The sequence below is a fragment of the Tinamus guttatus genome, unplaced genomic scaffold (assembly GCF_059628265.1).
Source record: "Tinamus guttatus ecotype Peru unplaced genomic scaffold, ASM5962826v1 Tinamus_guttatus_pri_ptg000470l, whole genome shotgun sequence".
Lineage (NCBI taxonomy): Eukaryota > Metazoa > Chordata > Aves > Tinamiformes > Tinamidae > Tinamus > Tinamus guttatus.
Window position 1 is genome coordinate 2533132 of NW_028289004.1, and position 15217 is coordinate 2548348.

At 39.1% G+C, this 15217-nt stretch overlaps 1 protein-coding gene across 2 annotated transcripts in view; it reads left to right on the forward strand.

Annotated features, from left to right (window-relative positions):
- SMS (spermine synthase) overlaps positions 1-15217 on the forward strand; it is a 49611-nt gene that overhangs the window by 23009 nt on the left and 11385 nt on the right. The window contains exons 3-9 of one of the 2 annotated variants that reach the window (XM_088532752.1): positions 2722-2815; positions 3451-3515; positions 6566-6741; positions 8406-8560; positions 9296-9385; positions 10379-10493; positions 10928-11007. In XM_088532752.1, the coding sequence (XP_088388878.1) occupies positions 2722-2815; positions 3451-3515; positions 6566-6741; positions 8406-8560; positions 9296-9385; positions 10379-10493; positions 10928-11007 (775 nt within the window). Of the gene's footprint in view, positions 1-2721; positions 2816-3450; positions 3516-6565; positions 6742-8405; positions 8561-9284; positions 9386-10378; positions 10494-10927; positions 11008-15217 lie in introns of both variants that reach the window. The other variant, XM_088532753.1, reaches the window with a different exon arrangement.

The window sequence follows — 15217 nt, forward strand, 5'->3', positions numbered from 1 at the left end:
GGCAGAATCAGCTGTCAAATCACATGATGGCTCTGTGATGCTCCTTTTATGAGAGGGCCTCTCAATGTAAAGGGGAACTTAAGTCATGGGATTGTTCAGGCTGATTAATCTTACTTGTGTGTTATTTAGTCTGGTAAATCTCAACCACTGCTCTCAGAATAAACTGATAAGATGCCCTTTCTAACAGTGCTGGCTTTTTGGCCATGTGCCAGATTTCTGGCAGGTTAATGGGTGCCTCAGCCGATGAATTTAAAATGCGAATTTCGGATGGCTTTCAGAGCCTGGAGCAAGGCTGCTGGCTTTACTAGAAATGCCCCTCTTTGCTGTGAATGGCTGTTTCTACAGCCTGCTGAAGTACCTGTGCTTTCATGGAGTGGTTCTCTTTATTTAACAACAACAAAAAAAATTGTCTGTGGTTCTCTTTTAAATAATAATAATAAAAAAAAGGTAATGCTGTCCTGGAGTCCTGTGATAAGGCTGGTTCTTATAATTAAGCCTGACCACTTTTCTTTCTGCCGTTGTGCCCATTACAAAATAAATGCTTTCTTGCAACAGTCGTTTAAACAAAAGCAGAGAAAATGTTGAAAATTTGCATTCAAAAATGTGATGTGAAGGCTGATTATATTTTCCTCGTTATTCTACATATCCAATACCTGTGTGTTCCTACTACTTTTTCTGGCCTTTGTTTCTCTTATGATGCCCAGTTATCATATTCTAATTAGCCCTTATTAGTTCTGGTAGTAGTGTTTTTTTAATTATTATTATTTTATTTTTATTTTTCTCCTAGTATCATTTTACCTTTGAGAAAGTGCCCTGTGCTCAGGGGACTTGCCTCAGATAAACCTCATTTGGCTGTGCAACGTTCGCTCTAATGTTACTTACATTAAGAAGTAGCTTTAGTGACATAAGTTGTGAAGAGCGGTGACTCCCAGCAAGTCAGGTGTGACTTCCTAGACGCTCGAGTAAGCCTCTTACCTGTTGGGCTTCTGCCAAGCTTCTACCACGTGTTGGTTTTTGGCAGCAGTATGGTAGAACACATTTGGACAGGTGCCCCTAAACACATTCTTTGACCCAAGCTGTTTAAGAGAAACGAAAAGCTGCTCTAGAATTGTCCTGAAAACTGAAAGTATTTATACACTTACTGACTAAACTAGCTTGCAGAAACTGGTTTCTGCAGCAGTGACAGTAATAAAAGAACAAAAGCCTGTACTTACTACTTGACTATTTTCTGTTCATCCTTTCTTTGGGGGTAAAGTAAGATATTTAATGCAGAAGTAATTTCCTGGTAATGAGGGTAATTTCCTGGTTTTATGGCTATCCTGAGGGATAGTTTAATTGCCATTAGAGATGGGTTTTTTGGTAAGAAATCAAAAATATTTGGAGGGAGGACACCTAGTGGACAAACTCTGAAATATAGATAAGCTACCTAAATATTAGTGACAATATGCAGTTATATGGGAGGGAAAACATGCTGCAAGTGTGTGTGTGTGTGTGTGGTGTAGAAATACCTATTCTCCAAAGGCAACCCCTTCTTTGAAGGCATGAGCTATGTATATAAAAGACCTTTCTTAGGGAAGTTGGAGACTTCATAGGCTCTTTTGAAGTAGCAGCCCCCCCCCCATGTTAACCTAAATCGTAGCTACAGATCATTAAAGCTAGTTATGGTCTTCAGCAGTGCAATAAAAACATTTATATCTCTGAGTTGTTCTGGTCCCTTTCATCTGTTTTAGCTTGATCATGTTGTAGTTACCAAAAATCGCAATCATCTTCCCAGAAGGCAACGTCGTTTGTTTCTTGTCTTTGAGGCCGAGTGGGGTGATGAGAGCAGAAAAGCAGGGAACGGAGGACTTCAGGAAAAGCATTTGGAGCTTTACCTGAGGTTTCTCTGTGTTGTGCTAAAGACCCACCCTTCCTCAGTTCCCTGTTTTTTTTTTTTTGTTTGTTTGTTTTGTTTTGTTTTGTTTTTGCTGCACTTTTACTATTCCCATCCCCTCCTCTGTCATTTTTTCACCATGTCCCTCCTCCTGTTACTCCCTTTATCTGGTTTCGTTGTAGCCTGTTTCCTTTTGCATTTTTCTCTTCCTTAATGTAAAATGGCTGCAACCTCTGCAACTTTTTTTTTTTGGCGTACCTGTCTTTTCCTTCACCTCTTTGCTTCTGCAAACAAACAAAATGGGTTCCTCAAAGTCCTCTACTTGCCATGCAGTGCCACACAGTACCTGGCAGGATGAAGCACTGCTTTTTGATCTTTGAACACTGCTGTAATAAATAGTATGTGCAGTAATAGCTTTGGCTACACTTCTACCCTGAGAAGTTTGATGGAGGGGGAGAGAACATATCCAGTTCTTTTCTTGAACTTTGATTTAATTAAAAAGAAAAAATTTGTTCAAGCAGGCCTCATTCAGGGAACTGAGACTAGTCTATTCTGCCCTCTCACCTCTCGTTGCATTACAGCCGTTTTAGTTTAAATGCCTTGTTTTATTGACTTGCTACTTGCTGATTTTATTAGTTATACAGCAATTTGCATGCCCTTTCAACAAGCTTGGTTACTTCTTGAGGAAAAATAAAGCTGTAACTATCAATAGTTTTAATAGCTTACAGACTGCTGGAAAGAGAAATGTGCAGTCTTGGTTTGCTGTAATTCATTTAGGACTTTCCTCTCTGCTTGTATTTTTTGTTAATTAACAAAATTGTTATCACTGTTTTTCTTTTGTTTTGTAGTTTTGCCAATTTGAGAATTTACCCTCATGGACTAGTGTTGGTGGATCTGCAGAGCTACAACGATCATGTGAAAGGAAGAGAAGAGACCGATCAGGTATGGGTGCTGCTTCCCCTGCTAGGCTTAAGGTGGGGACTTTCCTTTTTCTTCTGGCGGATCAAAGTATCTCCTAATGCAAGTCTGAACCAGAGGTTTTACAGGTGATGACTAGTAACACCTGGTGTAGTTGCATGCACATATGAGGGCATATGCGTTTGCATGTCCTTGGCCTCGTGGTCTTCCATGTGAAAAGTATAAGGGCATCTCAGTATCCTCCAGATAAAGGGGGAATGAGAAAAGTATGAAAGGTATGAGAAAGGAAGAATATAGTCTTTTTCCTAATGGTAAAGCTTCAGAATTTGGGGGTATGGTCCTTCACTTAAGAGAAGAACAAAACTTCCTGGGATTCTTGCTCTTCCTTTTTACTTGTGTCTGAAAAGTCTAGTCATGTTATCTAGGGGGACAGCTAAGTGAAAAAACATGATGACAGCTGTTGTGATGTGGAAATATTTGCTAGGAATGAAGCTGAGGCAACCAGCTAATTATTGATAGACCTCTAAAGTTATAATGGGAAGACTTTTGTTGCAGGTGCTACTTTTTTATTGCCTTTTAAATAGCCTAATTTAACATCTGTTCTACATTAAGTGATAACTTCTATAAATTCCACCTTTCCTGTTTGCTGTTTTTTTCAGCTTCTAAACAAAGTAGAAGAAAGAATGAAAGAATTGTTTCATGGTAATATAAAAAAGGTGAAGCGGTAAGTTCATACCTGTACTGCTACATTTGATTTGATTGCATAATTGTTAAAAGTAAGAGACCAAATTTGTGCTTTGCTGTACTGCTATAAATTAGTTGTCTGGAGTCTGAATTATTGTGTGTATTTTTTTCTTCTCAGTGTTTTAAAATGGTCTTACTGCACAGTTGAAAAGATAGCAGCAGAGTTTGTCATTATGTTGAGCCTGCTTTTCAGTGTTGCTAGTTTAGGCAGAGATGATTTCTTACATTGTTATCTGTAGTTGTTGCATTAAATGTTGGGAATACTGCCAACACAGTGGGAATTCTGGGTTCCCCAGTACAAGAGGGGTTGTGGAACTTCTAGGGAGGCTCTAGTATAGAGTGACAAAGATGATTAAAGGCCTGGAGCATCCATCGTATGAGGAAAGACTAAGCGAGCTGGGCCTGTTTAGCCTGGGGAAGAGAAGACTGAGAGGGAATCTGATCAAGTGTACAAATACCTGAAGGGAGAATGTAAAGAGGACGGGGCCAAACTTTTCTCGGTGGTGGCCAGTGATAGGACAAGGAGTAATGGGTACAAGTTGAAGCACAGATGAAGTTTCATCTCCACGTGCGGAAGAACTTCTTTCCTGTGAGGGTGACAGAGCCCTGGAACAGGCTGCCCAGAGAGGCTGTGGAGTCTCCTTCTCTGGAGATCTTCAAAACCCGCCTGGATGCCGCCCTGTGCCACGTGCTCTAGGTGTCCTTGCTGGAGCAGGGGGGTTGGACTAGATGATCTCTAGAGGTTTCTTCCAGTCTCAACTGTTCTGTAAGGTTGCACCACCTCAACATTCGTGCAGACAGGAATCTAAGAGCTTTGCAAAGGCATGCTGTGGTGGCAGTGGGATGGGGCCTTCTCCCTCTGGGCTTGTCCCGCAGCCCCTGAACAAGACAAATAGAGTGACACTGGTGATGGTGACCAGGCTCAGCCACAGCGCTGCGGCCCTGAGGCAGGGCTGTGGTGACGGTGCAGCCTTGAGGCTGGGATGGGACAGGACCGGTGAAAGACGGGGGCAGGCGCGGGCAGAGCTGCAGGGCTGAGGACCACGGCCTGAGTTCAGTGCACATCTCCTTTCCCACGGGCTGACCAGGGCTACCCAGCTGCCCTGGGTCACTGCCAGCTGAGGTAGCTCCCGGCAGCCAAAGCCCTGTGTGTGCTCAGGGCCCTGCCAAGAAGATGGACGCGGTTTATAACAAAGCAGTGTATTTTTCATAAAATTAATTTAATTGAGGGAAGGTGTTAACCTGTTGTCATGCAGGTCTTCTGTCATGTTGATTTACTTAAGCATAAAGCTGTATATCAAATTGTGGGGATGTTTTCTGTGGATAGTTGGTTGTCCCTGGGAAAACCTTCCTCCTGGAGTTGCCTGGGATAGGGAAGGGATGCATGGAACTCACTTCAGTGCCTTACTACTGGTCAGCAGGCGCCTGCTGCTTGGAGCCAGGAGCACTTGTTGCAGCAACCTGACAGGACATGCCACAGGTATTTTAAAAAACATGTTTGGAAATGGAAGTAATCTTTTGAATCTTACTGATTTTATGTAAAGAGGAAGATAAAATAAAACCAAGTTCAAAACTCTGCAAGAGGGAGCAAGCTGTAATGGAACAACAGCTAAATAGTACCATTGCAGAAAGTAATCTGAAGGTGTAAATAAAGCGTTAGTGATTTGCAAACTGATGTTACAGGTCAGAAAGTAAACACTGCCTTTGGTGTTTAACAAGAAAGCCGTACATAAACCACAGAGGCAGCTGTTTTGCTTGGCCCAGGTGAAGCACCACCTGTAGCACTGTATGCAGATGCAGATCACTTCCCGTGCAGATGGGACAGGTTGCTTTCTGAGGATATTTGATTACTGAAATAGATTATTTTGGGAATTTGTAAAATCCCTATGAGAAGAGCAAATCTACCAGATAAATGTGATTACCTTACTATAAGAAGATAGGTCCTCTTGGAACGGTAGATGGAAGGGATCCTTTAAGCCCCCCCACCCCAGCCCTCATCTCTTTTCATTTTGGTTTGTATTCCGTGGTGTTTTTAATTCTTGTGAAGCTCTATGTGTTCCCGCCTTTTCGCTGGGTCTGGTAGAGCTGCTCTTGCTTTCCCCGTGTGCTGCCACCTTGTGGCTTCAAAATATTTCCGACTTCATTCCGAGATGTTAGGAAATCAGAAGCTCTTCCATGTCCTGCTGCCTGCCACACTCTCCCTTGCAAAAACTGAATTTTCATAACTCCTGTATGTATGGGGAGCTTTTTGCCTGCATGTTTTGCATAAAAATAGATGCAGTCATTTTGAACAGACATTTCAAATCTGTTTTGTTTTATTCGGTGTCGTAGTGATTTGAACCAGATGTGTATTTGGAGTTCAAAAACAAAAGAACTATTGTTTGTCCGGATGCTTGAATCATATTTGAAAAATGAATGTAAACTACCAACTAAGATTTTATGCACGTCAATATTTTATGTATATAATGTGTATGTGCTTACACACTGTAAGTGTGACCTCACTCAGGTTGAAATGCTGTAATAGTTCACTTTGAGGTTCCTACGTAAGTGTCGTGTTTCTAAATACAACATCAGAAGAGCCAGGCTCACTAATTCCAAAGAGTCAGCATTCTTGGATGAGGTGGAGATGGGAAGGGGCTTTGTTACTGGCTTTTGTCCATGTTCTGCTCTTGCATTGTTGTGCTTTTGTGTTGCATTGTTTCCTAGTCAAAGGTTTATTATTTTGCAGAGGCTAATATGTTGTATAAACCTCTCTGTTAGAGTAGAGATTAATCGACACACTTATTTTAGAAGTTGCATATAAAGAAGAATCTTTGATGTTTCAATTGTGCCTTAGCAAGCTGTGTGTATCTGACATACAGCTAATAGGATTCTTAAATCCTTTGAACATGAAATCTTGCAAGTTTTTTAAATAAAGCAAGTAATATTTGCAAGGATGAATCTATTATGCTGAGCCCAAAGGGCGTTACGGAAATGAAAAAGTAAATCTCAAATGTTTTGTAATCTCTGCTCCTCTTTTTCCTACCCCAGATTGCCAGCCATTTTGAGAGGAGGCACCATCGACAGATATTGGCCCACAGCGGATGGGCGCTTGGTAGAGTATGACATAGACGAAGTTGTTTATGATGAAGATTCACCATATCAGAATATTAAAATTCTGCATTCGAAACAGTTTGGGAATATTCTTATCCTTAGTGGGGATGTTAGTAAGTATTGCCTCACAGAGGACTTTCTGCCTGAAACTGTTGGAGATGTTGTTTTCCATCTTGCTGTGATCATTTTGATAGATTAATAAAGGTTATGGTTGTGACTCGATAAGATAGCACTAATGATAGAATTAAAAATTTAGACAGATCAGCTAGATCAGCTCTGTTTTAGCCCAGTTAGCTGCTTTGTTGGCGAACATCTTCCAACTGTGTCTTCTTCAAAACTGAACTTAACTCCCACTTAATGGGGGACCTGTGACACAATCTTTTATGTGAGGTTCCTTACCTCTAGTACGCAGTGCCTGCTGACTTCTGTATTTTGAAAATGACCTTATGAAGTGATAGGCTTCAGTCCTTTAAAGCTGCATAAAAATGCTGTTCATTTACCTAGAAAACGCAGGGAACAAGGAGTATACTTTGTAGAGTGTCTCGGTGTTTCTGCTGAGTAGTGGTGACTGAAGTAAATGAGGGATGTTGCTGTCTAGGGCCAGAATAATTGACTTGAGGCTAATTGGAGAGTAATTAAGAATTCTGACTACAGCAGTTTGAAACCACCAAAAATATCTCCAATTATTTAATTAGCTTTCTGCAGCTGCCAAGGGGGCTTGTGTGCAGATGGCAGCTGTGAGTGATGTTTAACATTGAATTCATCAGCAGGTATTTTCTAATTTGTAATTTGGTTAGAATTGCATCTGAAATAACCAAATTAGGTGGTAGAAACTGTCATCTAAGTTTCATATGGAAATGAAATATTATTCAAACATTGTCACAACATGTCTCGCAAGTAAAGGCACACTTTGTTTTTGTTTATTTTCCACAAGCTTTAAAACTGTTGCTCTATGCACTTTTCTTATAGTGGACTTACAAAACTAAGTGATGCTTGCCAGGTGTAATGTTAGGATATGCATTTGTGCTGCCACTCAACGCTTTGCCTTGCCTTAGCTGTTATTGCAGCTAAGGAAAGTTATTGCCTGGCTTGAAAATAATGACAAATAAGCCAGAAAAAAAGTCCTGCTGCAAGTTCCCTTGGTGTCCGAGTACTAGTGTTTGTATTTCTTCTGTGCAGGGATCCTTTGGATGCATCTATGTTAGCTTTTTAGTTGGCATAAGTGTGCCATAAATGGCATTTAGTTGCCATTTTCTGAACAAAAATCCCCTGGCTGTTTCTTGCTTCACTTTGTTTTGGACTGTGGAGTGGTAACGGGATGCATGAACTTGGATTCCTTTTAGATGAAGCTGCACTGAAAAGTGTATGCCAGTGCAAAATGGTTGTTCAGTTGACTCATGGGACTGGACTCAAACCAACCTGAGGTAAAAGCCCACCGAGGTGTATGCAGCGTGGACACCAGGTTGACACTACACACTGTGCTGCTATTCAAGTCCGGTTCTCTTGGCCTGCACTACTTACTGATGTAGTCACTGTTGGGTTTGCATTGAGAACTACAGAAATCTTGTATGTCATTCTGAGCAGCATTGCATTAGTTCTGGTAAATTATCAGATACAAAACATCCTGGTACCTGAACTGTCTTACTGAGAACCTGTTTGTTTGCATATGTGGTCTTGCGTTGGTCCACGTTGTTGCCTGTGGATCAACACCAATTAAAAAAGAGAAGAATTCAAGATGTAATGTTTCTGTCCAATTCTTTCTCTTCATTCCAATCAGACCTGGCAGAGAGTGACCTGGCATATACTCGAGCCATAATGGGCAGCGGAAAAGAAGACTACACTGGGAAAGAAGTGCTAATCCTTGGAGGTGGTGATGGGGGTATACTATACGAGATAGTCAAACTGAAGCCAAAGATGGTCACTATGGTAGAGATATCCTTTGACAAATGGCAAATAATTCATTTTAACATATTAAATGTGCCTTTTCTAGTGGTATTACAGGACCTCATGGATAAAATTGATACTAATTTGCATATGGAGGTAGAGTCTAAATTTAAATTTCTGTTTGTCAGTTTGGAGAGAGCCTGTGTCTGTATGTTTGGACAGTGATTGTGTAGTACATAGGTTTGTGTTTCTAATTCATGAGTTTTAAAGAGTTGTAACTAAAACCAAAACAAGTTTAAACAATGTCAGGACTTGGTAAATTGTATTGGTGGTAGAATGATCTAGCCTTTTTTCATCTGAAGATGACTTGTTACAGAAATAATGATGTAAGTCAAGATTTCAGCATTCTCTAGTGTAAATATAATTTGTAAGGTAAACCCACTGTTAGCTGTTAAAATTTAGATTATCCTAGGTTTTGGACCCGCATTTGCTAGGAACTAAAATAATTGTTTAAAGATGCAGTCTAACCCGCTTTGGTTTTATTTATTTTTAACCTAACCATCCTATTGTTTATATTTCAAGTTCTAAAAATAAGATGCCAGAAATACAGATTAGAAACCAAAACAAGCTGCTCTTAAACTGCTTACTGATTCTGGGGTTTAATACATAATGAAATATATTTTGCAATTATTCCATTATAATTTTATCCTCTTTGAGACAAAAAAAATAACTTTGCTGCCTTTATAATTTCTGCAATGTAACGTTCCTTAACTAACTTCAAACATTGACCAAATGGTGATTGACGGGTGTAAAAAATACATGCGTAAAACATGTGGAGATGTCTTAGACAATCTGAAAGGAGAGTGCTATCAGGTAACTTTTGCTCTGTTTTTATTGAAAGGAACATTTCAAATGCAGCTAGATCTAGCCTGGAAAGCTGCTGTGGGGAAGGCTTCTGTGGGGGAAGCCATCTGGTTTTCTTCACTTTGGGAAGAATCCCCTCCCAGGCATTTCTAAATATCAGTAGTTAACCCTGGGGATGTGATGTACACATTAGCTTCAAAATATTTAACTCTTAACCTTCAAACTCTTTAAATAAATAAATAAAGGTGAGTGTGTGTGTATATATATATATGTATAGTTCTTGTGTTGTGAAATGTGAAAGTGTATTACCATCACAAATGAGAAGGAAGTAACAATAAAGATGTAGAGTTTAGAATATCAGTTCTTAAACTGATGAAGTATCAGAAAAAATGTTTAAGTCAAATTTTCCTGCACTGTTGAGAATGTACTTGGATACTTAAAAAAAAAAAAAAAATACACAGCTTTATAATTGAGATCAAAAATCTGTTATTACACTCTTACTATAAAAGAAAAGCAGGTGACTGCAGTTTTGGTTTTAACATGCTCTGTGTGCAGGTCCAGTTTAACTTTTTTACTAGAAGTCTTTTCTTTCTGTTTTCGTTAATGTTCCTTAAGTGTCTCATAAACACCACTTTGCAGGTGTGAGTGGAAAAAAAGCATGCAAAAATAAAGAGGTGTTGCATACTACCTTGCATGAGTCAGTGATGCTTCATCCAAATAACATAGTTTACTGGTCCTTGGAGAAACCAGTAACTTTCTCCCCATTTGGGGTCATGCAGCAATCAGAAACAGAGCTGCGAGGTTCAGTTCTGTGGTGCTTTCTGCTTGTTGTGATTCACACAACTATACTTCTTTATGTGGTATAAAAAGTTGAAAATGCAACCTATAGTTAAACCCATTTTTTATCTTAATTACAGTAAGATACAGTAAACCCGTATTTGTTTCTTTATTTGGTCAGTTCTAGTGTATTATGGGAACTAATTACAGTATTCTTGCTTTCAGGTTCTAATTGAAGACTGTATTCCCGTACTGAAGAGGTATGCCAAAGAAGGAAGAATGTTTGATTATGTAATTAATGATCTGACAGCTGTTCCAATCTCCACATCTCCAGAAGAAGGTTAATCTTCTAATTTATTTTTCCTAGATTTTTGGTGACTTTGCACATTTCTTATGCTGTATACCATGTTAATTAGCAATTTGCATCAAAGCTATTTTGTTTTTTTTTGTCTTTTTTAATACTAAATTTCAGAGGCAGAGAATGCAGATACTTTTTTTTATAGTATTCAAGAAAAAAATTTTAAAAAGTTAAGGTCTCCAAGCCATGCAAATTAACGTGACCTCCCCCACTCCATACTTGATAAAATATTCAGGAAATAGTGCTAAATTGAAACAGAAGTAGTCATTTCCACTAGCATTGCCATTGGGTTTTGTTTACATCTATGTCGTGATATGGCTACCTTTCAAACAGGAGATGCAGGCAAATATTGAACGCATAATAATGAAAAAGCCAGTAATGTGGTGTTTTCTTTTTGAATCATTTTCTATATGCAGATTCCACATGGGAGTTTCTGCGATTGATTCTTGATCTCTCAATGAAAGTCTTGAAACAAGATGGAAAATATTTCACACAGGTATGATATCTGGATATAAAGAAGTGTTTTTATAAATATTGCATTCTACATTTACCCATATATATCTTTAAACGTAAAAGTATGATTTCAAGAATCGGGGGTACTACACAACATTTTAGCTGTAAAGAATTCTTAAAAAAAACAGATGTGCTTTATAAAAGGAAACATTTTTGTTGTGCTTGTGATTCCAGCAGTAGACTGCAAAATATGAAAATCTGTGATTTATAAAGGAGAATTTGACACGGGTGAAATAAATGTGAGAAGAAAAGCAGTCAACTGGGAGTAAATACTTCCCTTGTGCTTCCTGTCCAGTCCCAAAATAAAACTTTAGTTTGGCTTCTGGAAAGCAGATTTTGAACATTTTGTTTATCTGTGTAAAGCATAGCATGTAGAATCTTATTTGAACTCTAGAATTTTCTGTCCTTTTATATGGAGTTTCTAATCCAATTCCCATCAAAAGGAAATAATTCAAGATTATCTACCTGTCACAGTATAGCCACCTCATCTATAATGTAATTGTGATAAAGCTTTTATATGAAGATACATCCTATATGTAATTCCAATTTTTGCACCCATTCTATTGTACAACAGCCTGGCAAAAACAGCAGACAGTTAAGCGAAGTATGTCTCTTAAGTTTTATTTCTTCTGCATAATGCATATACCTTTAACTAGTTTTTGATGTGTGGAGTATCCAGATACAGCATCTTGAAATTTCTTGTTAAACTCTGCAATAGTTCTTAACCCAGCTGAAATTATGCATTTGAACTTCTCATTCCAATCAGTGCTGGCTTTCTGAGGTGTGCAAAGAGTCGATTGCTGTTAAATTGGACAGATTGATGAAGAACTGCAAGGCTTGTAGAAGGAATTGTTGCTTTATTCTAAAATGCTGTGGTTGTGTAGGCAGGATAGATTCTTAATCTTGTGGTTGAAATGTAAGATATAATAAATACAGTCATATCACACTGTAAATCTTAATAGCTTTTTTATTCTATTAATAATGGTAGTGTAAACATTCCTTTCAAGATGAAAGCTTTTCAGATGACAGCATCTTCTAGATAGTCAGCACTTGTGTTGTGGTTGGCATATCTGTAGCAAATGCAGTGAGATGAGCTTAATCTCTCTGTGGGTGTGTAAATGCACATCTGTGCATAGGCATGTATCATGGCTTTGCAGGAGGGAGCTCTGGCAAGCGACCTGTGCCACTGATTAGACAGGAAAGAGAGAAATAATGTCAAAATTAGAGTGCCTTGGATTGGGATTTGTGGCTAACTAGTATAGCTAGTGCAAGGGCTGGGGTGTAGAAGCAATGTGTGGAATATAGAGGCAACTTAATCTTCTTGAGGTGGTCGAAAAGAGGAAAATGGATACTGGGGCAAATAGTGAGCCAGAACCATTGCCGTGTTTACTGGTACACTTCCAAGCCAGGCTCTTTGAGCCTTTTTGATACTCCTTGTAGCCTCTTCTCAGTTGAACCTAATGAAGAACTTTGTGTTCTGGTTCTGGAGGAACAGATCTTTAAAGGTGCTTCAAATAAAATCAACTGTCTATATTTCCCTTAAAATACCTTTGAATTAAATTAACTGAAGCTGGATATCCAGAAGATTGGGTTGGACTGTGGACAGTTTAAACAAACAAAAACCGAAACTTTAAACATTACCATTGCCAACTGTGGTAGCTGAGTGTAGCTCTACACTGAAAACTCTGAGGATTTTTGAATGTTCTGGTATGTTAGTTGATAAATGTTAGGTGGTCTTGTTGTGTGTGTTAACACTGCCATTTCAGTTAGTGGTGTTCCAGCCTTCTGTGTCCACAGCGCCTGTCTGAGGTCGCACGCTGTGTTTTGTTTGGTGAAGCAACTGCATCCCACACAGCTGTTTTAAAACTCAAGAGTTAGGGTTTCTCCCCACACCTGTGTGTCTTCTCCCAAATTTCTTGAAATGTTTCTTGGTTCCCTAAAACATAAGATACATTAAATGTCATCAAGAAGAGCAGCTGGGGAACATCCACTGGTTTGTTAAAGCGTTGCTTTCACTAATAATAGGGAAATGCCTCACCTCACAGGAAGAATGCTGCAAAAGTGACATTTTCTTATAGGCTAGTAGCTATGGGCATTTTTTTCTGTTTTGGCTTTCTATTGTGCTAACATTTCAAATATCTGTTCAGTAGCTTGTCCTCTGAGGGCCTTAACCGCAAAGGTTGCCTACACATCTTGTTAGTGTTGATTATTCTTAGAGCTTAATAAATGCCTTGATCAAAAGTAGAACTCTGCTTACAAAATGCCAGCCTTTCACGTATTGTATTGCTTCCTGCCTCCGTGAATGCCACTATTGACAGAAACAAATGGAAATGCCCATCATCCGTTCACATTTGGCTCTGCCCACGTTCTGCAAAATGTTCCTCTTGGGTGCGTGAATTGGTCGGAGGCGGTTCACAGCAGGTAGGGTGCCCTGTTGTTCCTTGGAGCAGAGCACTGCAGGTCGTGCTCAGGAACACCGTCAGCAGGCAGTGTCTAGAGGTCTGTAAAAGCAGTGCTCTGGAGTCCAGAAGTGTTGGTTGGAAACAGTCTTTAAAATAGTTCTGCATTGGAAACAGTTGCTGGCAGGCTGCTGACATGGAAGCAGTACAGGTGGTGGAGATCTGCAGGCAAGCACCTCAGGCAGCTGCGTACCCTCATTCTGGTCCCATTGAATGTACTTTCCTGTAGAGTTCTAGCTACCGTTTGTAGCCTAATTGAGAACTAATTGAGCTGTTAATATGTGACACTGATTGATACAGCTTTGAACTTTCAGGTTTTTTCATATTTCTTAATTATTATTAATGTTTGATCATATAGTATACATTAAATAGGGAAAAAAAAGTCCCACTTGCCATCTGGTTACATAATGGTACTTCTGATTAATTGACTTAAAATCCAAGTTCATCAAAGCTTCAGTGTACAGAAATAATCTGGTTTTGACATAATTATGTTGAGCAGGTGGCTTGTCTTTTTATCTGCAGGAGATGACAAAATGGATGGTGCAGTTGCTTGCTGTGAGTCTGTCTGCTTCTGCAGAGCTTTTGGGTTTTAAAGAATATTGGCAGGCCTTAGATTTTTTGATTAAATCTTGCAGTTTATGATGCAGGCAGTGCTTCTTTTTTTTTTTTTTTTGGATTCATATCCCTCCTTTCAGTGGAAACCAAAGTGAATGAGAAATGTTGTGCACACCTGGGTCTGAGAACTAAGCAGTGCACCTGGACCCACAATTTGACTACCCTTTCGGTGCTTATGTTTGAGAACACGAAACACTTGTATTTCTTCAGTTTGTTTATTTATTTATTAAGCCCAGCTCTTCTTGGCAATGCTGAATAAAATCAGTTAATCCTAATGGTAGTAGAATTGCATTAATGAATTACAATCTCCAAATTCTTTTTTATTTAATATAGAATAATTATGAATTGCATTGCAATAATGTCAAGTTGGCTGTAAAAGTTAAGTTTCATGACCAAAGTGCTAACACTTTATTATGAAATCACACTTTTTTGGAAGTGGGATAATTTGTTTTCCATTTATAGCTCGCTTCATGAACATGGATCAAGCAAGTATTTTGCTTAGCCAAACTAATATGTGTGCTTGGCAAACAGGTTTGTGTTTCAGACACTCCTGCTCCTAGGGCATTTGCAGGTCATGGTTTGGTGGTGGGTCAGTTTTGGTGGTGCTAATAAGTCAAGTGTGACAGGTATCACTTTTCCCATACCTGCAGACGTTGCTGTACTTGAAATCTAGTTGGCACATAGACAGAAGTTTGAATATAAAGTTTGCTATAAATTTGGAGGTCCGTCTCAGTATTTCCAGAAGCATGTTAGTAGCTCAGGCCTTTGAAGCAAAAGTTAATTAACTAAGAAGTTGCACAGTATGGAGAAAGTAAAGAAGTCTGAGTGTTTGCCTTTTCTTTCTTTTTTTTTTTTTTTTCCCCTTATTTGGTAAAAGTCAATAAATGTATAAAAGAGAAGCAGGCTTTAGAAATGCAGATGTGTGTTTTTGGCTAGTTAATTTTGAGCAGACCACGATCAGTGTTCTCATAAGCTGATGATTTCTCAAAGTATTTTTGTTAATAGCAGTTTCTCTCTTTGCGTGTTATTCTCATGTTTAACCTCATTGTTCCCTTGGGATGCCCAAGTGTGGCAGTTGGAGCAATCACCAAATGCCTATGCAAGACACAGGTGGGATTT